Genomic DNA, 23727 nt, shown 5'->3' on the forward strand with positions numbered 1-23727 from the left:
CAGTGGGGTTGTGTTATTATAAATTAGGAAGAAAGTCTGTTAAAGAACACATTGCTATGTCTATATAAACTGAGGCTATTTTACCCCTGCAATTAATTTTTCATTTTGCCTTTTCTGCATTCAACCTTTATTAATACAAATTCATATATTCTAATTATGCCCAACATAATCACCTAGATCTTTTGAAAATATATGCTGCAAAACCACAAAATGACAATATATTATAAGTTTATCTTGAAATGCCTATTCCAACTTTTTAGTTAGGGCTATGAACTGTGAACTACGACAGAAAGTAAGTTTGTGCCATTTGAATCAAAATGGGTTTGTTCTGCTCCTACTGTACGGGATCATAAATATGATCCACAAGTTGTAAATGAGCCATAAGTTGTTTTGCTTGAGGATAAAAAGGAATTTGAGAGAAAAGAAAGGACAAATATTTACTCGAATACTAGAAATAGTGACCATTTGTATGTACTGCTATTAGTTAATTCTAAAGTAATTTGAACACAAACTGAGAGGAAGGCAGTAGTTTTCTTCTATAATGTTTAGGTCTATACATAAGTAGTTTTTTTTTCTGTAAGCCTCAAGAATTTTTTTCTACTTACTATATTGATGGAGCTGATTCCAAGGCCCAGGGCAAGGATCTACATGGAATGCAATGGGTTCCATAACACCAAGAAATGAAAGACACAGCTCTGTGGCTGAACTTTATACTAATAGAGGCTTTCCTCTTTATAGGGTATAACACACTAGTGAAGTGTGACAGTGTGTGATTGCTCTGTACCCCGGAGAGCTTGTTATTTCAGGGTAAACAAGGACCCTGTGCAAATACAATGCAGGGCCAAAGAACTGATTAGACCGTGTCAGGGTTCTCATGACTCTCGTTACAGGAAATTTAACGTTTTGCTTTCATTAGTCAATCAGGTGTAGCTCTACCACTGATAACTTTAAGGCCTTGAACCAAAATGCAGTTTCTACACAGGGCCTCAGCAGGATACTTCCAGTTTTGTTATTCATTAGTCAGAATGCTGATTTATGAGCCAAAAGTTGTTCTGCACTGTTCCAATGGATTTTAAATTTGTAGTTTAGCCAAACATTTTTTTTCCTTAGTAGTACAGACTTTTGTTGTGATGAAAGAATGGCCTTCATAATCATCAGATTTGTGTAGTTGAATTTGTTTTGAGGGAATATTTATATATAAGTGGAATCTGCTGAAAAATTATGTCTACCTGCATTTCAGGACAAAGCTAAATAGAGAAATGTGGGTTTTCTCTTTAGATGTGAAGGTTTTCTGTTAGTGTTCAGAGAGTGAAATCTGGTGGTTATCATGTGATTTAACAGAGGTTTCTTGTTTGCCAGACCAGAGATTTAATTTTCTTCAGTTTGGCCCTTAGCTATATCTTTCAAAATCTTTTTTTCTCTGCCACTTCTGCCTGTACTGTTGAGTGTAAATTGAAATTTTCTGTTACATTTGAACATAAATCAAGAAATTAGAAAACACTTCATGGCTATGTTTCATAGTGAAGACACATGGTATTAAGCCTGTGTAAAACAAAGGATAACACCATCATATTTCCAACCATCTTCCTCATGAGAGCCCATGCCAGCTGTCCAGATGGATGAGATTATGATTGTGTTCAATGAAATAATAAGTGCAAATGTCCATATTTCACAATTCTATGAACAGTAAGGGCTTTACAGTTGTCGTATTTAATGTAATTTAAATGATGCATAATCTAGAGAGCAGCAAAAGCAAAGCATATATGGAATAAAGAAGTATTGCTAATAACAAGCCACAATACATCTGAACTCTGAGTGTTAAAAGCATTGCTACAGTCTCCTATTCAGAAGTCTTATACTGATTCTGCTGAGCTAATGTGGCATGAGTGGGAATTAGAAGACTGTGTGGTAAAAACCGCTAATAAGGTAATACATAAAGCACTTGACACTGGCCCAGGGATGTGCAAACAGAATGTAACAGGCAAAGAACAAAAGCCCCTGTCTTGAAAAATTTATAATCCATACAGACAAGGCAGAGTGAGCAGAAGAGAAGTCTAATGTTTCCTTAGAGAAAGACTTATTTTAAACTTGATGGGTCAATTAGTTTTTGCAGAATTGCTGACGAACTTCTCCAGGGATGAAAATCAGGCATCCAGAGCCTAAGTTAATGGCCTTTTAACGTTAAGGTGTGTATTGAAGGGGTTTGCCATGGAGTTGCAGGTACTGTGAATTCTGAAGTGCTTGTTGTCAATCCCATCTTGCCTGAGTTTCAGGACACCTGAGTTTCATTCGGTTTTTGCTTGGCTCAGCAGAAGGGGTTATAGAAGGCCTCCAATAGGAGTCAAAATTTCAAAGATTTCAGATTGACTGGAAGTCTAAAAACAAAAGGGTAAAGTGGCAGAAGTGTGGAGTGAGGCTGAGGTGAAGAAAATAAATTGGATAAAGGAGAACACAAATCACCGTTTAATGAGAATGAGTTTCACATAGGAAAATGCTGTCCAAAACCCTGCATAGTTTGTAATAGATGGCTAAGGCTATTTTTATGCTTTGAATACTGTTATTTTTTGTGTGCCCATCTTCCTTTCAAAAAGCATGATTTCAGTGTAAGAAAAAAAACCATACTGTGGATTGTGGGGGAGAATGGGATTAACAACACTTAAATAATTTCAGCAGCTGGGGCAAGATGTTGCTGACTGCTACTTTGAGGTAGGTAGCAGAAGGCACTTGTGTTATTTACTGTAATGCTGGTTTTGAAATCTCCCTGGGAGGTAGTGCTGGTTTTGAAATGTCCCTAGGGAGTAGTGTTGTGGGTCCTTACCTCCGTTTTCTTACATGCTGTATGTATTCAGACATAGAACCTTTAACCTGGGACCAAGATCACAAGGAATTAAGTGTGTTTATGTGTAAACAGAAGGTTCACTTCAGTTGCTGGATTTGATGTGACCTAATCTAGGCTATTTTCTAGTACACAACTTTTCTACGTTCAAATTCATTGCAGATGAGCAAATGTTTCTACTTGAGTGTGCAATGTTCAATTATCCTCTATTTCTAGGAATGCACACAACCAACTGATCTGAATAAAATGACCAAGAGCAGCATTGAAGGAGTGTATCAGAGTAAGCTGGAAGGAGAAAGAGAACACAGAGATGTGTAGCAGAAAAAAGGGGAAAATAATGAAATGCTGACCAGCATTCCAATGTGGGAAACTTTGCTAGAATCTTGGAGCCAAACCTTTCCATGTAATCCATGGCTAATACCAGTGCTAGGAATATAGCCAGGGCTATTTTGTCTAAATATGCCCATCTAGCAAACAAATTAATAGTTCACTCTGCAGCTTTTGCTTCAGGGACCCAGGGGACTGCTCTGCTATTGAAGGGTAAATAACTGTGAGAGAAGAGATAATCCAAATAAGGATGGTGCCAACTGTGTTCAGTCCTAAGTAGATGTCAGGTCTTGACGGTCAGCTCCATCTTGTAGTTGTGAATCCCTGTGGGACAGGAAAATGGATTTTCTCCATCAGATGATCTAATGGCTAAATTCTGGCTTTAAAATCACCTGTGATCAAGTCTGAAGCATATGCTGACTGCAGGAGTATGTCTTTTTGGAAGATAACAAATTGCAGGGTGTAATTGAAGTCACAGTGAAAGGACTAAGGGTTTAAGTATCTGTAGCAACTGAAATGGACGGAAAGCCAAGCTTTCCAGAGAGTTGATACACTTTTAGCTGACCAGTATTAGAAAAAGAGAAGATAGGGTTCTTAGCAGCACTCTTGCCTGTTCCACAGCCTATTATCATGATAATGTACAGACTGGGAAGAACAGCTTTCCTCAGCTGTCGGGGTGAACCCGAGACAGCAGCCTGTGAGTTACAGTGGCACGGATGAGGCAGCCCGGGCAGGTGGGTGTCCCTGCGAGGTCTGTGATGTCCCAGCGAGCCCTCGCGCTGCTCCCGGCCGGTGGAGCGGCTCTCCCGCAGGCTGTCAGCTCCAGGTCTCTGGCAGGCTGGTTTCAGCAGAGGGCACTCTGTTCCTAACGATAGAGGAGGCGCCTTCCCGTGCTGGTGAGAAACCTAAACAGATTGGAAAAGTTTCCAGTGCAACATACTTGAACAAACTCTTCATCGGTTATGTTTAGTTCACTGGAGCATATTTTTAACTTCAGTGGCAGGGATCAGAGCCCTTTCTTTACGCGGTGCTCGTAGCGGACTCGACGAAAGCTTGGGATATCAGTGGAAGCCGTAGCGCAAAGGTAGAGGATTTTGGCGTTCCTGTTTAACAGCTCGAAGATCAGAGGGAGAACGAGAGCAAATCTGTCGTGCGAGACATACTCGTCAGATTTACAGTAGGAAACCTAAAAATATCGTAGAGGGCAGCATGATTAAAGACCTCCTCGGTGTGCGAGCAGATTTGCAGCTGTATTGTGAGAGTTACTTGGAGATGAGACACAGGATGGTTGCGGTTTTGGAAGCTGCTTTGCATCAGATTCGGAGGCTGACTTCACGGTAGCTTTTGCCCCTCGGGGGAAGACGAACCACTTGGTCCCGGGGCTGCCGGGGTCTCGGCCCTCGACATCGGCGCGTCGCCAGTGCCTCCGCGGCCGGGGGTGGGGGGGACGGGCCCCCTTGGCCGGCCGCCCGCCCGCGCTGGCCGGGGAGGCAGAGGCTGCGCGGGGGGCGCGGAGCGGGAGCCGGGCCGGGCCGCGGCCCCGCGCCGCAGGTGGAGGCGCCCGGGCTCCTCCGGCCGGGGCCGGGCGGGCGGGCGGGCGGGGGCGGCCCGCTGCCAGCAGCCTGTAGGACCTTGGCTGGGGCGCGGCGGTGGGCTGGAGCCTGGCGTGAGGGAGGGGCCGCCGCCGGCGGGGCAGGATGCTGCATCCCCGGGGCCGTGACAGCCGAGGCTCTGCCGTGCGCCGGCGGTGCCCGGCCCGCTCCCCGCCGCGCCGCTCCAGGTGGGTGAGCTCGGGGATGGCCCTGGGGCAGGGCAGCTTCTCCAGACCCGCTGTCCTCAGCGGGCTCCCTCGGCCAGGCACGGCCGGGATCGGCCCGAGCTGGGGCGGCCGCGGTGCTGGGCGAGGGTCGCCCTAGAGGGGTCTCCGGGAGGGCGAAGCGACGCGGGTGCTTCTGCAGCCCTTGGGCAGCCCAGGCACCGGCACCTGGGAAGTACCGCAGCCCGGTGTGTTTGGCCAGCTGGGGCTCTCGGCAATGCCCAGCCGAGGGGGAAAAATTAAGAATTTTATTTATTGCCATAGCTGATTGAAACTTTTCAATGGCAAAAGCATCCAGGAGTGCTAAAGATTTTAGGAGGGAGGGGAACTTTTAAGGGTTTTTGTTTGTTTGTTTGTTTGGGTTTTTTTGGAGGGAGGGAATAAAACACTTCTTTTTGTAAGGAATCTTAATTATGTTCAGTTGACAGGTGCAAGAACTGTTTGGATAGATGGTTTCCTTTGGGATGTCTGACCTTTTAGGAAGGAGTGCTTAATTTGAAGGAGAAGTTTGCATTCGCTGTGGGGCTTGGCAAACCAGTGAGGGGGTGGGAGTGTTTTTTTGTGTGTGCATGTGTATTGCACTATTTTGACATCACTATGGTCTAAGGCAATAAGATGCAGTGACAGTAGGAATTAGCACATGTAGCAGTGTTATTAAATGTTGGGGTTTTTGTTGGCAATTTTAAATTGAAGTTTTAGTAAAAGTGACGAACAATTTCATGTTGGCCTTGTAATCATTATGATCACTAAAACTGGTGGAACTTTTTTTATTTTAATTCTGCCCTGATTGCTTAGTCTCTGAGCTAAAGGCAGTGCAAATGACTGTTGAAATCCCAGGGCTGAGCGCTCAGCTTTGAGTGGGTGAAAGTGCTGGAAAGTACATCAGAAACCCTATGCTTCTTGGATTCTACCTTCTAGAGATCAAGATGGGAGGGGTTCCCAGTTTGATAAATTCTCCTACATTCAGGAGACAATCAAGTTTGTCCACGACTGCCAGCTTCCCCAAACCTTTCATTTCCCCCCTTTTCTGTTCCCTAATTGGAACTGCCTCGCCCTGCAGGCTGTGCTCATGGCATGCGCTGCGCCTGCTCCTCTGGCCAGCACGGCACTCCGGTGTTTGCATTGCATTGCTTCCAACGGGCCGGCCCAGTTTGCTTTAGTCATTGAAATTCTGGCCGAGCCCACTTGATTTTGTTTGTAATTTGAACCAATTTCTCTCAGCAGAGCCCCAAGGCATGAGGATGGCCAGCCCTAAAGCCACTGGGCTCTCCTGGGAGTTCACTTGGCTTGCTATCGCCCTCTATGCTCATCTACAGGTAGGTAATGAGCTTGTTGCTGTTGTCATGCGTGGTCCTTTATCAGGTGATGTTGCTGCACACTTTGATTTCTGTTTGTAAACAGAAAACTGCTGAAGGAGCTGCACTGTGATTAAAAGACTCCCAATGAGGTTTTCCTTTCACCGAACTTTCAAAGACATCCATGTGGAAAATTAATATTCTTTCTCTTACTAGTAATATTGTACCTGACTTTACAAATGGGGACCAAGGGGAGATCTTGCCAGATGTGTGATGCCATGGGTCTTTCTAGGCAGCACAGCTGCTCTTTGCCCCTAGGAGTTTAGCACCTGATAAATGTTGAGATATTGTAAGTGGCAAGGGTTTGGAAGTCAGTGTCAGGGAGTGCAGAAGGTGGTCCAAAAAGGTTTGTGCTTTAAGTGTTCCGTGAGTACAGGGACCATGGAGGAAAACCATAACTGCCAACTGATCTATTGCCTGACACATGAGCCTAATCAGTTCCAAGAAGTGAGTATTTCAAGAAATATGGTGTGCTGGCATGCAGCAGAGATGTTATTATAGTATGTCATTCTCTATACTGATAGTTCCCACAGCACAGAGTGTTTCAAGGATTCTTCAATCTTAAATACACCAAAATCCAGAAATCCTTAGAAAATGATGACTGAATAAACTGGAGAATATTTTTGGTTTTTTTATAAACAGCATTGGTTTTTGAAGCATTGTAGGAGTTTTTGACAAAACAATAAAGTCTTTATATGAAATTAATGTTCCTGTTTACTGCAGTAGTGTTTACTGCAATAGTGTTGTGTACTGTTTGTACTATTGCAATGCTGAGAAATGGTGGTTAAAACTGGAGCCTGATGTTCTGGGCAGTATATAAGCATATATCCTGAAGAATTTTGAATTGAAGAGCAATACAACAGGCAAAATTAAATTCAAAAGGAGTATGAAGAACTGAGGAGACTGTATTAGACAACTGAGTAAGCTATGATGAATTTAGGGTGGACTTTTAGGTTTAAGGTAGTGGGAATGGGGCTCCAACCCATCCTTAGTAGCACTGCTGAGTGTGCTGTGTGCTCTGAGTCATTTGGCAGCTGATGAACACCTCCTTAATTTGTATTGTAGTTGCAGCAAGTCATGAAAATACACTGGTTACTTGAGTAAAGGGCTTGCAATGAAAGTAAAAGTTTACATTTGTATTAATTGTGCAGTAAAACAGTGCATTCAGCACATGACCAAGCAGGCGGGGCCATACAGGGATCTGCTTCTTGCCTGCGTGTTTCTTATCCAAGGACAAAAAAGCTACTGATTTGCTGTGCTTGTTCAGCTGGTATTTTTGTGTGCAAGGAGATGAGTGATGCTGCAATAATCAGCCCTATAAAACACTCAGAAAGTAGTATATGAAGTTCCCTTAAGAGTTCTGTTCAAGATAAGAAGAGAAGCTCAGAGAAGGGAAATGTCAAATTCATGTTTGGGCCTCTTGGTTGTGAAGGAACCATTCTTTTTTTTTACAGTATTTTTTCTTTCGTATTTTTCTTATTGTAGAACTGGAACCAGTAGTGGCATAGTTTCCTCTTCTCCACGAATGGTTTGGCATAGCTTCACTTATTTCTTTATAATAAAAACAACCCAAACACATTGTAGTAATCAATAGGCTATTGTGAGTAGCTTTATGAACATTTCAATCCAGGTCAATTTTTATGGTCTTGATTGTCCTTTAAAATATTGTAATCTGTTTGGCATATTTGAGTCATTAGCACTTAAGCCCCATCTTGTAAGAGGCCTTACTGCTCCTAAGTTTTAGGTGTTTTATCACAATTTTAGGCACATTAAAGATATTTCATATTATTTAACATAATATTTTTGGTATCCAATAACCATTAATTCTTTAATTGGTTGCTCGGGGCCATTCTATATGGACCACACACAGTCACTTTACCCTGATATTGTACCATAACTTCCACTTGTGTTGTTTTTGGCTATTAAAGTGCTTATGTCTGGAGCTAATCAATTAGAAACAATTGGATGCTGGGCAGGGTCACAGCCTGTGCCATATCACTTCTGTGCTATTGATTCACTTCATCCTGCCTGAGGCAGGTACGGACTGAAATAATGACCGCTTGAAAAGAATGTGGTGGAAATGTGGTATGAATGTAGTGCAAAGAAAACTTTAACATGAGAAGTTGTGGAAAAGAGGAAGCTGTTCCTGAGAAGAAATGGAAGTTAACTTTGGTTATAGGAGCCCTTTCTGATTCTTCACAGCATGTTAATGAGCACAGCGTGGTGTTTAGGTGGGCTCCGAACTGAACTCTGCCCTTACAAATGTGGAATGTCTCAAATTTGACAAAATTAGTTTGTCAAGGGCAGATTAGTTGCTATACTGCTAGGTAAGTTAGGTTTCCTAGGATAACCCAGGGAATTGTTTAGCCCTGGGCATGGCTGAGCTGCCTGTTTGTTAAATCTGCTCTGTGACCAAGAGCAGTGACATAAGTCACTCAGGAAGAGATCACTTATAGGTAAGCCTTGGCTGTGTTCTTTTCAAGTGTAGAACTGACTTTTTCTTGAATGTGCCAATATAAATGAAATTATTGGAACTGCATTATTCTAAAGCTAATGGTCATACAAGCAAATTGTCTGTATGTTTTTCTTAAAAAAAAAAGTACTCCTCCATCAAACGGTAGCAGCAACATGGAAAAATTCATTGTTTCTAAAGATTTAAATGATTACTCTATCCAAAGAAGTTACTGTATTCTACAGATTATGTGTATTTGGGAATGTCAGCTATATCCTTAGCCTTGTATTTATTGCTAAATATTGTGTGAAAGGCTCATTTTTTTTCTTACATTGTAGCAGGATACCTATCAATACCACAGATTTTAGGAGATGGTTAAGCTAACAAAGTAGAAGTATCCAAGTCCAGTTTTGCTGTTTTGAAGTGATCTCTTGAGCACATATTGGTTCATATTTGTGATTGAAAAGGCAGAATGCTCAGCCTAGTAACCACTCTTTCTTAATCCGGCGATAACATTTTATTACACCATTTTATTACATCAGCTAGATACTCTTATATTTGTTATTAAGTGTATGTAGGACTGTGTATCTTTATATTCTTACGAATGGATTACTGGCAGGAAGAAGTGATGGCTAGCAGATTTATATAGGCAAATGTATATCATCAAGAATTTTACACATGGATTCATTTTAGATTTATTCTCTGGTCCGTCGTTTTCAAAACAGGAAATTTTCTTGGGTTCCTACAGTCCAAATCAAACCCTCTACAAGTCAGTACATTTTGCCTCCAAAGACCATGGGATTGATAATGTCTGCAGAGGGAATAACAGCCAAGACACCATGTCTGGATATTTAAGAAGCATTAGCTCTGGGTTTCTATGGAAGGGAAAGTTTCATAGGTCATATATTCATTGAATAAGCTATTGGTTGCTTCCATGATTTATGTTTCTGCAATCCCTTCCTGCATTATCATTTTTTTCTAACTATCTGTGATATTCTGGATATGAAGGATATAAATGCTGAAATAATTTTTTTCTAACTATCTGTTATATTCTGGATATGAAGGATATAAATGCTGAAAACATTATTGTATTCACAATGATTCTGCCATAACCAACCTGCCATAAACTACCAACATAGTAAATGTCTTCAAGGCTGAACTTTGCAAGGCCAAAAATCTGATGTCTATTATATGACATAGTGGATTTGGAGAACATCTTTGTGGAAAACCTTTGGATTATTGTTTTACAGTTGCTGAATGTATTGCACACTGATATCCAGAAAGTAGATGGTGAACTACATGCCATACAATAGTGAGGATTCTTAAGTCTCCAGTAACTTTGACAGAAATATCAGGATTAGATTTGCAGGTTCTGAGTTAAGTCTGAAGCAGTTTTCCATTTCTATAGGCAGGTTGCAATTCTGCACCCATCTGGAGTTTTGCCATCAACCTCAAAAGACCTGTGGTTTTATTCTTAGTTTGAAGATTAAGATGCTGTTTCTAAAGACAAATAACACATCTGAGACTCTGTAGAAATATTCTGACTTAAAATATTCATTGCTATTGACAAGGTTGCAACTCAGTGACAGCATTACCAGAAAACTTATGTTTAAGTTTCTGAACTTGCTTTAAATTTAGGACTGATAATGATTGCTCAGCCAGTGCTCATAGAATCTGAACTGCTGTTATCCCCAATTTACAATCCAAAAGAACTAAATTGCCTAAAAAATGGCTGTGTGTGCCTTGTGACTTGAGACACAAACTATGTATGAATACTTAGTTTTTAAAACGTACTCATAAATTAAAGTCAGCTATGGGAGATGACCAAGAGTACAGATGTCCTCAATGAAGGCATCCTTTGACTATCCCATTTATTTGCTACTATGATAATTTCTGATGAAGTTACCTAGAAGTTGGACAGAGATTCTCAAATCAGTTGCATGTAGAGCTGCAAATTGCTGTTTCCCAAACCAGATATCCAAGAGTCTGGCATGTTTAGAGAAGCCTCAAGTGTAAGAATAATCTCTAACAGCTGCCAGTGGCTTCTAATTTCTCTTAAAAGAGTAGTCAAGAAATGAGGGAATAGCTCTAGGATGATCTTTGATTTTAGAAGATTCTCGAACACTTAGTCACTGATAATTACTCATTGAGGTCTGCTTGGTGCAGGCTGGATCTTTCATATTCCTTACCAAATTTGGGGCATAAACAGCACTGAGATGGCAGTTTTGCACAGTACACGAAATTCCATTCCTGCCTTTGCATCACAGAAAATGTACACAATTGTGGTAATATTAAAGCCCTTTTACTGTTAATCAAGAATTAAAAATTTAACCATCCAAAATAATGATTTTTGCTTCAAAAGAATATACATTTAAAAATCTGAGTCCTTTTAATTTGCTTTTACTTCTAGAACCTGTAGGGTTTGCATATTTATCTGCAGTTTTGGGGTTTGAAGGTTTTCTTTAAACATTTCTCTGTACTCATCTGAATCCCCAGTAGCTATGATGTGGCTTGCCATGAGGTAGTAAAATATAGTAATTTCAGTGATAGTGGGAGCAGATTATAATTGTGCTTCTCCTTACTTGTTTGTGTTGTAAGGGTATGCAAGAAGTTGTGGGCATGAGTTACATCATACTGTGCTAATGTATTTTACTGTCCAGTGAGTGTGTTAAGGTTTTATACAGTTGATAATACTGATGATAGTCTTGTGGCTGTGAACACTCCAACACAGTCACTCTTGAACAATCCCAGGGTAATTTTTATTAGGCAAAATCTCTGTAAAGCAGAGAGAGTATGTGCATGGTGAAAGAATGGGTTTGTTTTTGAAGTACAGTTTGTTAGTGAGCACAGCATTCCAGAAAGGACATTGGATACAGCCATGGCAACTCTGGAGAGACTACTAAGACCCACATAGGAACTGTAAAGCACTGCAGTTCTGATATGTCCCATGCTCTCACTTTATTGTCAGTGATAGACAATAATTCCTTTAGGTCTTGAGAGCATGGATATAACTTTCTTTCCCATAAGGGAGAACTTGTTGTTAGATGAAGTTATAGAGCATCAAGTGCTCTGGAATTTAAGGGTCAGATTTTCAAAATGTCCTCTCTCCAACCTGTAGGAGGAAGGATGGTTCTATGAACTCCTTTTTTGATGATCATCAACTATGCAAGGGTGCTAAATCGATGCAGATAGAGCAGCATTTTCAGAAGGGTTTGTGTTTTGATGACTTTCAGTAAGACTTGAGACACGTTTAACACAGACACTGTTAAGTACTCAGCTGCATTTGTAGGTGCTTAGCTGGATTTTTCAAAAGTAACAAGATAAATTTCAATTAATCTAATAGAAGCCAGGCATTAGGTGCCTTAGGCACTTCCAAAAGTCTGGCTATGTGTTTCTCATCATATTTAGCTAATTAAACCAAAACTTCCACCCTTATAATTCTTTGAAAGAATAGGTTCCTGGTGTGTGAATTCTAGTCCTTGAATGTGTGTATATATTTGATAATATCTGAGAAGTGCAAGTACAAGCATCCCATGTTTATAAAGGGAGGGCAGTTTTTGAGAACTTGGCCTAATAAATCCCTTCCAGACAGCATATTACATAAAGTGTTTAGCAACAATGTTCTTTCTGTTTCTAATTTTGTATTTATTAGATTTAACATCATTATGGAGAGAAAATGAAAACAGTATTCTCAGTCTGTTTTGAGAAATGTGGTTTCCAAGAATTGTCAGTTTGTCATGCTTCTGGATGCACTAGAAACACAGTGAATGCAAGTCAGCTCAACTAAATTGTGGAACAATATTAAAACTACAGTTATGATTGCAGTTACTAGATTGTTGTTCTATGCTAACTGTTGTCATTTGTGTCGTGGTGGGAGGTCCCAACTGGTTAATGAGGCTGATTTGTAGCATTAAGTAAGTGGAACATTTGTTTATATGTAGAATCATGTATTTCTGTACTTATGTAATGTTGGGTTTTTTCTGTCATCAGGTGCTTTGCCAAAAATTGAAGCTGCTTAAAATTTATAGGATACAGTCTCCTGTTAGTGCAGGCAGGCAGAATGGGGTAACATTTACAGTGTGTGTACGTGGAAGGACCTGTAGAGGCTCCCTGTGCAGCAGATGAAGGTGTAAAGAGGAGAGCTTGAGCTGCCTGATCTCCTGCCCTTTAGAATCATAGAAGTAAGATGACATGGAGACACCTGCACTGTCACAGAATGCAGAGAATAAGGAATTGTGTTTTCTCAAGCTTTATTTGGCAATAAGTGTTTCCTGGCCTGCACCTTGCTGGAGCTCTGAGAAGAGTGCAGAAACTGGCTTTATTCCCAGCTGGCTGATTCAGCGAGAGATTAACCAGCTCCAAAAAATCCCCCCTTTTGTTGCAATTTCCCAGCTTGTATACGTGGCTGCTCCAGGCCATCTACTGGGATGGAGAAATGTGAAAGAACAGTACAAGTACTGGTTCTGATAAATTCAGATTTGCCTCTTCTAATGGGAGTTTTCCTTGCTGTCTGAGCTACTGCAGCATTTGTTGGTGTAGCAGTGGTGTGGAAGCACAAGCTCAGTGCTCTGTGGCTGTATAACCATTGAAATATGCTAAGATATGATTTCACTTCCTCTCCCAAGAGCCTGCTCTTATTAGATGTTTTCGAGGTCTCGCTACTCACTCGGTGTTTTGTTTTCTTGAGTCTCCAAATACTTTAAACTGTTCCCTGGTTGACTAACGTGGATGTTGGCTGACCAACCCAGTAGCATAGTGGTGTCTTGAGTATTGTCTGCTTGGTAGATGATGTTCTAGTTGGAAACTGCCAGGTACATGCAACATAATACAGATTCTTTCAGCTGATCTCATCAGCACTTTTGTTGAAAGCAGATGAGCAGAAGCATCTATCACTGGAGAGAAGGGCTGTGTGTGCTGTTTGCTGTGTAGGGGTTTTGCTAAAGCCACTAACTGATAAGACTGCTTGAACAGGCTCTGGTTTTGTCCCCTGATTTTTTATCTTTATTTATATGACCATAAGGTGCTTTATGTGACTAACAGTTATGTTTCCTCTAAACTGGTGATTCTCAGGTAGGTCTTTTCATAGAAAACCAGCTGAGACCCTGGAGCAGTTAACAGTGCTAACTGAATGGTAGGAAATACTATGAAAGGAAGATGTAAAACAAAGCAAAGAGTGTCATCCTTTCACTGTAAGAATTCCTGGTTTACCCTCACTTGTGTACTATATATAGTTCAGATCCCTGTATGAATGTGGTGGAAAGGCTGGGCAAGAATCAGCTGGTAACTTGTTTCTTTCAACATAAAAACTGCCATTATATAAAACTACTAGAAGGGAGATTGAAAACAGTGCAAGGTGGTTGTCCTCCATGTAATGATACTTAGCACTCCTTGCCATGGTTCTTTAGTAGAAGGTTACAAGGATTTCAGGGGAGACAGGATGAGTACTGGGAAGATGCACTACATGGTACTAAACAAACAAACCACAACAGGTTAAGAAAAGTGAGTCCACAAAAGTATTCCAGAGAAGCATTGTGAATCCTTTTTCTGTACACACTTTTTGTGTGTCCAGTTATTGGTTGCTATTGGAAGCTGATAGTTCTTGGTCTGAACCAGTTCAGCCCTTATGTCATTTTGGTGTTCCTCGGGGCTACACTTGAGATCATTGAACTAGAACCAATCCTAGACCTACTGTCACTTATGACTCGTTTAAAAACTAACAAAGAAATAAATGCTTTGAACTCCAGGATTATCTGGAGGTTTGTCCTGGACACATAAGAACTTGCTCCAAACCTACATAGGTGCCTACATTCTGAGCTTCTTCATGTTTGCCTGGAATATCTTTTATTTCTTTGTTGTTATTAAATTTTCTCATAGAAACATTTTTAGGATGTGTCTGGTACTGGTACATTTTCAAATTTTAGAATTTTAGAATGATTTCTTTAAAGTATGCAAGGAAATTTAGGCTTCATTGCTGGAATAGCTTCTTATTTTTAAACAAACACTAGTATTTCCTTGAGTAAGATAAATAGAGAAATGGCTTGTGATATTTCACTAAATATGGCTTGGCTTAAATTCCACTTTCATTATGTGATCAGTCCTTCTGTAAAACACAAATATTCCAGGCGTTTTCCCTGAATGAGAGAGCACTTGCCTTCACCCCACTGTGAAACTGCACACCCAAATGCTTTTCCCGTTTCCTCTTCCTCTCTCTTTCAGTTAAATTTGGAACACAATAGCTTGGTTAAAACTATAAGGAAAACCTGCAGAACGCTATCTTAATGTATGGGGGTTTACCATACAGCTGTTTATCTCCTGCTAAGAGGAAACTAGGAATGTATTTTTAATGCCAGGAGCTGGGCTTAAAATGCCATTACTTATCTGGTGGGAATAGATTTGAAAATTAGTAAGCAATTAGATCAGTAGGCAAGTGCATTTTACTGAGTGTTGTAAGTCTCATGGGTCTTTCAAATATCCTGTTAGCATCACCTGTTCTTAACAGGCAGCCTTTTAAAGCTTTTCCCTTAGCAGTGTGACTATGAAAGGGAAAAATTACTTGATATTTTTATTTTTTATTTATGAGTTAGTTTTAATTTAAAAACCCCCAACTTTCATGGTTTCTCCAAGGGAAACAGAGATATACTGGGAACACTAAGCTTTTCTTGGAGAAAATTTCTTCCTGTAGATAACCATCTTGAGAAAGGCCTTAGCTGGGATAACAGAACGTGTGGGTCTTGTTCTGATCTTTTGAACTTGCTTGAATTATGTCCTTAGCAAACACCAATGATGTATTTGTTTATAATTGATTGTTTTTCTTGCTGAATTTAGACCTCTGTGAGCCATCTGTCATATGTCACACAGAAATGGGGGAAATGCAGGAATTCTAGACTTTTTTTTTTTTTTACTATTTCAAATGTTAAGACCATCCTTGAGAACACTGAGAAAAAGACCTTATCCTGTTCAACAGTAGTATGGGAATGTCCCATCATTCATTGTCTGCCAAAAGTTAACTTTGAATCCGTGGCAATATGAGAACTCCAGGCACTACAAAACCTCAGTTCTGAAGAAGATGCAGGCTGGGGAGCTCTGTGGACTTCATTAAGTTGCTGTGCCACAAGTGAGACCTTATTTTGTAAGATTCAGGCTTTCTACTTCAACAGTACAACATCCTACACTTAAGTAACAAGTGAAGTCTGCAGTCACTTTGCCTGAGACATCAGTGGGAGTTTCTCTGGAGTGAGACCTGCCCATAGCAAGCTAACTGAGGCTGAATTTTATTAGTGCTAACTAGTTGGTTATCATATTTCCTGTTCTGTGGTGTGAATCATTCCATCTCTTCTTCGTATAACTGCTACGGACAGATGGCATTTGAAGCTGTGTCTGCAGCTGTTTTCTAGAAAATTGGCTGTATTTGTCTCCCTGGAAAAAAACCCCAAACAATAATAAAGATGATTTGCCTGTTGCTTATAAAGCTTGCAAGAGTTGAAGTGATTTCCATTTTTTTTTGCATGTTCCTTTTTTATTGTGTGTCACTGAAGACCATTATATCAGGTGTTCCAGTCCATCCCTGTTGGCAGGAATTTCTCTGAACTGCTGCAGAGGGAAACATCAAAACTGGTCCTTAGAGCATGTACACTGTTTTTCAGGGGAACTGAAGCAGAACATGGAAATCCATTTTTTAAAAATCATTTTGACTATTTTACCAGAATTATTATATTCAAAAGGGGTTGCACTCTCCGCTGCATGGTGCAGTTCTGTGGATGAGAGCAGAAGGAAACACAAGCACACCACCAACAAGGAAGACAGAGTTGGTTTCTACATGTAGCATTTTGTCTGTGCATATGAAAATTGACATCATGGTGTTGGAATGTTGACTGTGTTTTGCAGTTTGCTAGCTGCACTTACTGGAAAGCATGTGTTTCAAAGGGAGTTTTCAATTTTTATAAGTCTTTGCTTCCATAATAGCCTAGTCTTATTTTGAATATAGACTTCAACTATGAATAAAATTTAACTCATGATGTAAGATTCCTCTGGCATTGACTGCAAAGTAGTTATGGAATTGTTAACCAGTAATGTGCATGTCTGGATTAGAATTGCCAAAGCCAACCTGGAGGTTCAACTGTTACCACTCAGCATGGTCTTATTCTGTTCAAGAATGCCTTACTGTGAGAGTAAGGATACTGAGTTCTGAGATTCTCTCAAGAAAAGCTGCCATAAGCATGTGGAAAGCTTAGTTGACTGCACAAAACCACCCCTTTGTGTGAAATCTTCTCTAATGTGCTTTTTTAGCTCCAGATGAGTCTGTGAAAGAAGAGAGCTGAGGAGTGAAGAAAACAGATTAGCAGCAATGAAGAAGTGGCACTAGCCCTTCATCTAGAGAGTAATCATCCAGATAAAATTGGCAAAATTCAATTACATTATCTTTCAGTACTGGGCTGGCCTCTCTCTTCGACCTTCATAATCCAATTAATTTTCCCAGACTTTCAGTGTTATATACTCTGTAGAAAGTTGGCAACCCAAGTTTCCCATGTCATCAACTCCATCCAATCTCCTGAGAAAGAGTTTTCTGGTACAACATCCTTGCACCTGCTAGTTCTTCCCCAGCTCTTCTCAAAACCAGATTTCTCTGAACACCTTCATGAAATTCTTCCATGTTACTGAAACAATTTACTGATTTTAATAATGTGATTCCCCAGCTGATTGGAAACAGATCCAGTTCCATTAGCCTGTGCTTGTGATGGAGGACCCTATTCTTTTGATATTTTCAGTGTCTAAGATGGATGGGTTTGAAAGAGTTAGACATCTGTATTATTGTGAGAAATTACATCTGCATCTTCAAGTACTTAGTACCTGTCAGAGTATATGGCTTTGCAGAGAAAAGTTACCACGTTGTTTCACAAGGAGCATTTAACAAACCTAGAAAAATACAACTCCCTTTTTTTGGTGGTGGTGTGCAGTGCTGAAAGTCTCAATTCATTGCTAAGTTTTAAACTTTGTTCCTGTGTGCATGCTGTATGGAAATATGTGTGTAGCAGAGGTGATTGAACTATCAAAGTCTCTGGGAAACTGAGATTGTCCTTAGTTAAGTTTCAGTTTGAATTAAGTGTTAGATAACTGCAGGTTCCTGATGGACCCTTCCCTACATATAAGTTACAGGGCTGCTGCATAAAACAATGGTTTACTCTGGCATTATTTTTAGTTGAGATATTAAACACAACCAGAGCTTTTTACACAGCTAAATGAGAACATGGGTCAAGAAAAATGAGGAATGATGCTTCATGTTGAAGCATCTATGTTGAAGGCTGATGTATTTTACTAGGTTGAATACCTGCTCGAACAGGGGCTTGCAGTGGCATGATTGGTCTCGTAAAATACGGGTCTGTTTGTCTGATCTACCTTTTGTGTTGGAATTGACTCTTTTAATAAAGTAGCTTAGAAGAAAATCCTGTTCAGAGCTGTATAACTGACTTTAGATAGGTCAGAAATAATATATGGAGCACTTGAGTTGAAATAAAATTTAGAATTGTGGGGACATGCTTGATTCTAATGGATCTTGCTTTCAGAAACTGTTATTACTCTCTGGAGGCATTTGCACTGAAACTTGTCAAGTTCTGTTCAGTGATACTTGTTCTGTTCAGCTTTTAGAATGCTGGTGCAGCTAAGCTACACCCCTTTTTCTTTCTGGAAGGCTTTCCTGGCAGCCAGTGCAGTTTCTGTGGGCTGTTAGTGCCAGAGGATCTGTGCTGTAGCAGTGATTTTTTCCCTCTGTGGATTGCATGAGGGTTGATGGGGTACCCAGCTCTTCCCCAAGGCTCTGGAGCTGCAAAGGCCTCTCAGTGGGATCAGTCCTGGCTGCTACAGAGGGCACATAAGAGCTCACATTTTTTAGAGATGTGTAGGCTGAATCACAAGGCTCTCACCTGCTAGTTTCCTATATCTTAATGATGTTTACTTTTTTAGTTTACCAAGTGCAAAAAATTTAATGATTATTCTTAATATTTCATCATAACATTTCCATGTAACTGGCTATATTTACATCTCAAATGTGCAGTTATTAATTATCATAATAGCTACCTATGACTTTGATTGGTTATTTCTGGAATCTGATTTCAAGTATAGCAAGATCTGTGCAAGCTTTATTGTTAGGGACGAAATTTAAACTTTATTGGGATTGAATGTTTAATAGTATAATTTGCTGCACATGTTGCAAATACAAGCTTCTATGAATAGATCCTCTGTAAAAAAAAAAAGGCATTTGATAAGTTATGTATGGACTTAAATTCAATATGTTGTTATCTTTAACTAAAGGAAAGTATAAGAAGAGATTTACAAAGAAGGGTTTATTCTATTAACTTTAATGTCTTTAAAACATTTCTCAGCTGAAGTTGAATTTGATTTCTATGTTTTGACTTTATTTAAAATATGCTGTACATAACATTCTCTGTTCCTTGAATATTATTCTGAAAATAGTACAAATTGACTTTCTTCATATACATGAGAAGAGAAAAATATGATGATTAGTAGCAAGGGGATTATTTATTTAAGTGGAGTGCCTTGATTTTTTATTTGTCCACTCAAAGTAGACTTGAGGATTTAAGTGTAAGGTTTTCTGTTACATTGCTAGAACTTTTTAATGTAACTTTTATACCTTGTAAAGAACTGGGAGAAAGACTCTTCCTTTCCTATATGTCTTCAGGCCCCAGCCTCCCAGGAAGAAGTAATATAGAACACATTAATTTAGAATAGGCATTTGTTCGGATTCTTATGGCTTTTAGGCATTTTGGAATGATTCTGTGTTTGTAAATGTCAGGAATGAAGAGTTTTGGCCTATTTGAGATTTGGGGACCATATTAAATCTTCTTGGCATAGGCATTTTGACTTGGAATTTATTTATTGTCCCATACTTCCCTTTAAAGTGTGTAGCTACTTCTCTGAGAGTTTTATATAAGTAGATAATCAGGATTTTTTTTGAGAAATAGGTTGTGGGGTTTTTTTAATAGAACAATTTGCAGTCAGCCCCTTTCTTATTAAAGCTGGAGTAACACAAAATGAGGGGAATCACTACATGCACCATCCTAACTTTAAGAAAAAAGGAGCAGATAGGAAAGGGACAAATCTCATTCAGTCATTTTTGAATGGTTTTCTGCAAGAGGGTAAGAAATTTTACACCTTGTGTGGATGTGTAGGATTCCCTTCAGCCTTTTTACCTGGAATTACAGAAAGCTTGTGTAAAGGTAGAGAATAATTACAACCTGAGTCAGGCTAGCAAGTTGGCTTTTTTCACTATAGTCAGGATAAAAGAACATCTCTCTTGGCCAAAAGGACTGGGCTCTGAAATAGAGATGTTCTGGACTGATAATTCCAAGTACAGCCAAACTTCCAGAGAAATACACAGGTTAAGATTTATATTTGGGTCTCGTTATTTAAAATGGATGCTGTTTAGGCTTTTTATAATGGTCTTTTACTCTGTGTAGGGTGCAGAGGAAGCCAGGCCTGTAAAAAGTGCAAATGAAAATAGGATTACTGCCACAGATAACTTCAGCACAGCTTAACAGTGAGAGTGAGACTGTCTTATTGTTTCCAATTTGCAAAGCAGTGGAGAATGTGAAGAAATGTATAATTAGGTGGGATAACAATAAATCAACTGAATCAGTAAGATCACATTATTTCACACCACTGCAAATTCACTAGATTGTGAAGGTTCTGCTTGTGATTGTCTCTAGTCTGAGAAGTCACAGATATACAGGGCAAAAGGAATCTCCTGCAATTAAATAAAAGGGCGGATGAATTTATTTCCCTGCCTTTGCACAGTCCATTGTTCTTGGATTCTGTCTGTATTTTGAAAAGTCTTAGAATGCTAAAGACAAACATATGAGAATCTGGAACCATGCTAAAGCTTTAGATACTGAACTGTTAGGGTTGGCCTCCAAGCTCACACTAGCTTGTACTGGCAAACTAAGAGCTGACTGCGGATAAGAAAATTCAGGGGAGGTTATTGCCACAGATCCTTCCAAAAGTGCTCAGGAATAGCTGAAAAATATTCTGTAGGAATAGTGCCCTTCTGTAAATCTTTAAAATTAAACTGTGCTGTCAAGAATTCTGTTTAGCCTTACCTACAAGTGGTGGTGGTAAAAGAGCAGCTGCTAGTCATACAAGAGTAGATGATTTTGCATCATTGGTTAGACATGAGGCAGGTATTGGGGACTCCACATTTCCCCCTGCCCTTGCTGTTTTTAAAAGTAGTGAGCAGAGTATCACTTGTCCTACAAGAGGCATGACAGCTTTTCAGCTTGTCAAAACACAAGGTCAAGTGGACAATCCAAGATTATGTGTACCGTTTTGGAATTCAGTATGTCAAAGATGCTTTTGGAAAGTTTTTCCTTAGTAGTCATCCTACATCTGACAAAAATAGTGGTATTTTCCACTTGATTAAAGCAGGGGAGGCCTGAATGACTTGCCATCTAAAGGGTGTCTCTGGCACTTAGAGCTGATTGCTCATTTTGCATGCAAGACAAATGTGTTAAGAGATTTGATTGTGTCAGCAGCAACAATGAGAATTGGTCCCTCCATAACCTTTCCTGTAGTGGTCAAGGTAGGAGGGCTTTTCAGTAGCTTAACTGCAGCCTCTGCTTTCTGTTCAGTTGTGTATCTGAGTTTTAGTTGCAGGTAGATTCAGTGAAATGCCAGAAATTAGGTACCTGCTGAAAATTTATCACCTCCTACAGTTAGATTCTTCAAACTGCTGGTAAAGAGAAGGAAACAAGACCATTTATCTTATCCATCTGCTCTGCCATCATAAACTCCAGTGTGATATTCTGAAGGAGTAAAATTATTCTGTTAAATTTCCTGTAGCAAGATAATCATTACTGGAAAGCAGTGCATGACTTATGACATGTCTCAGTTCATGTGTCCTGGGAGCTATCCATTGTACGGACACATCTGCTCCTGTACACCCACACAGGATGGGAAGATATTCCTCCACAGGAAGGTCTTCCGTTCCCTCGGCGTGCAGGTGGTATGTATTGGCAATCACATATGTGGATATATGGTAGCCAAGTTCCCAGAGTCATGCACAGAGAGTGAAGCAATTCACTCAACCTCAGCTGCTCGAATGAGAATACAAGATGAGCGGGTAGGAGTACGATCACATGGACCATCTTTCAACGTTCCCTCTGTGATAACTGTTTTAATCACTTATACTTGCTACTGGTTGCATTTGAAATATTGACCATTAGAAGAGTTAAAATGGTATGTTGGTGAGATCAGTCACAGGGAAGACACTTGGTGCTTAAAATACTTAAAGAACGTGCAGAGCATTTAATAGGGCATCATACATTTTTAAATTCCAAAACATTAGACAGTGTCTTGCCTTTGAATAACAGATGTTCTTCAGTGCTGTCCATTTTTTTTTTTAAATCCTTTTCCTGTTCATTGAATGTCTTTCTGTAATCACCTGCATCCTTTTAAAGTTGCCTAGTGAAATTTATTCACTGGACATGGAAGATGGGTGATAAAGTTGTAGTGTTGGAAAATATCCTGATTAGAGCAGGCACCCTGTTCTGAATTAGCAGTTTCTATTTTCATTTTATGTCTGACTTGCTCAGCTGTGTCTTTTAACGTTTCAGCAATTCTGGTTCATTCAGAGGATTTATTTCATTCTTTCCAGCAGCAGAGCCTGTGTTTATCTTTTCTCACCTCAGTAAGAGCCCTTTCCCCTTCAGCATATCAGTCCTCCAGCATTACTGTACACATCGAATAGAAGAACAAAAATGAGTCATTAAACTAATGACCATTAGTCTTAACAGTTGTCAGTGAACAGATGCCTGCAGCATCTGTCATGTGAGCTTTTAATTGCTCTGGGGTTTGCTGCTGAAGCAGAGTTATCTTAGTAGTGGCTTATTAGTGAGTATACATGTGAAATGCTGTTAGTAAATGCTGGCAAATGAACTGGGACCAGGAAGGGGACAGTGTTTGGATTAGTGGTTGGTCCTCTTTCATAGTTGCATTATTTCCTTTTTGTTCAGATACTGACTTTTTCTAGTTAGCATTTAATTTTAATGTGGATAGTGTGTCTGGCTCAGTACAACACAGAGTTAAAACTTTGCCCTGCTTGAGATGCTTTCACTGGCAAGAGAGAAAGACAAAATACACTTGAACAACCATCCTCTCTCCCCCGAAAGAAATGAGAGGAAACTGGAAAACGGATGGATCGTAAATATCAACGTTGGCATCACTGGACTGAGGGAGAAGTTAAGCTGAGATTTAAATGTGGCAAATTAGAGCGCTTGGAGAAGTGAGTAGCAGTGTTAGAGCAGCAGACCTCGGTCTGGGAAAGCATTTCAACAGCAGCACATCAGGTGGGAATGATGAAGATACTGGAAGTCATTGGCAATAATCTCAAAGTGGCAGGTGAACAATAAGACAAAAGTAATTTTTTAGGGAAAAGGGTTTACTAGGAAGTAGTGTGCTTTGCCTAGTAGTTGGTTTATCAGTATTCCTGACACCTGTAAAGCACTAAAAGTTTAAAACCTCTAGAGTATTTGCAGAAATGCATTTGAGACTTAGAGACTGCGTGCTATGAACAGTTTCTTTTGGGAATTTCTTTTAAAAATCATGCTGAAACAGGTGTGCACACGTGGAGGGTGCTTGGCTGAAAGGCATTCACCTCATGTGCCTTATTAATAGCCTTAAACCAACATTCCTACAGCAGAGCCATGACCATTTAACTGCTTCCTTATTGTGAAAATGTGCCTGACTGAGTCAATGTGCAAGGCTGCTCAGTCTAAAAACCCTGCAAAGGGACTTATTGCAATGGAGAAAGAAAAGTAGACGAAGAACTTGGGTTAACATCACTAAAATTATCAGAAGCTGTGGAAACTAACAGTGGAAAAATCACGTTTTCCTCACCATGTGTTAGATGCATTCATGTGCTGAGCTGTTATAA

At 40.0% G+C, this 23727-nt stretch overlaps 1 protein-coding gene across 7 annotated transcripts in view; it reads left to right on the forward strand.

Annotated features, from left to right (window-relative positions):
- ADAMTSL3 (ADAMTS like 3) overlaps positions 1–23727 on the forward strand; it is a 180268-nt gene that overhangs the window by 1590 nt on the left and 154951 nt on the right. For 2 of the 7 annotated variants that reach the window (XM_027688806.1, XM_027688812.1), the window contains exon 2: positions 6204–6295. In XM_027688806.1, coding sequence (XP_027544607.1) covers positions 6204–6295 — 92 coding nt within the window. Of the gene's footprint in view, positions 1–3843; positions 3898–4157; positions 4248–4297; positions 4341–4422; positions 4501–4891; positions 4944–6200; positions 6296–23727 lie in introns of those variants that run through there. The other 5 variants (XM_027688810.1, XM_027688811.1, XM_027688809.1 and 2 more) reach the window with 5 other exon arrangements.

This window comes from Neopelma chrysocephalum, unplaced genomic scaffold (genome assembly GCF_003984885.1).
Source record: "Neopelma chrysocephalum unplaced genomic scaffold, ASM398488v2 Primary Assembly neopelma1_75, whole genome shotgun sequence".
Lineage (NCBI taxonomy): Eukaryota > Metazoa > Chordata > Aves > Passeriformes > Pipridae > Neopelma > Neopelma chrysocephalum.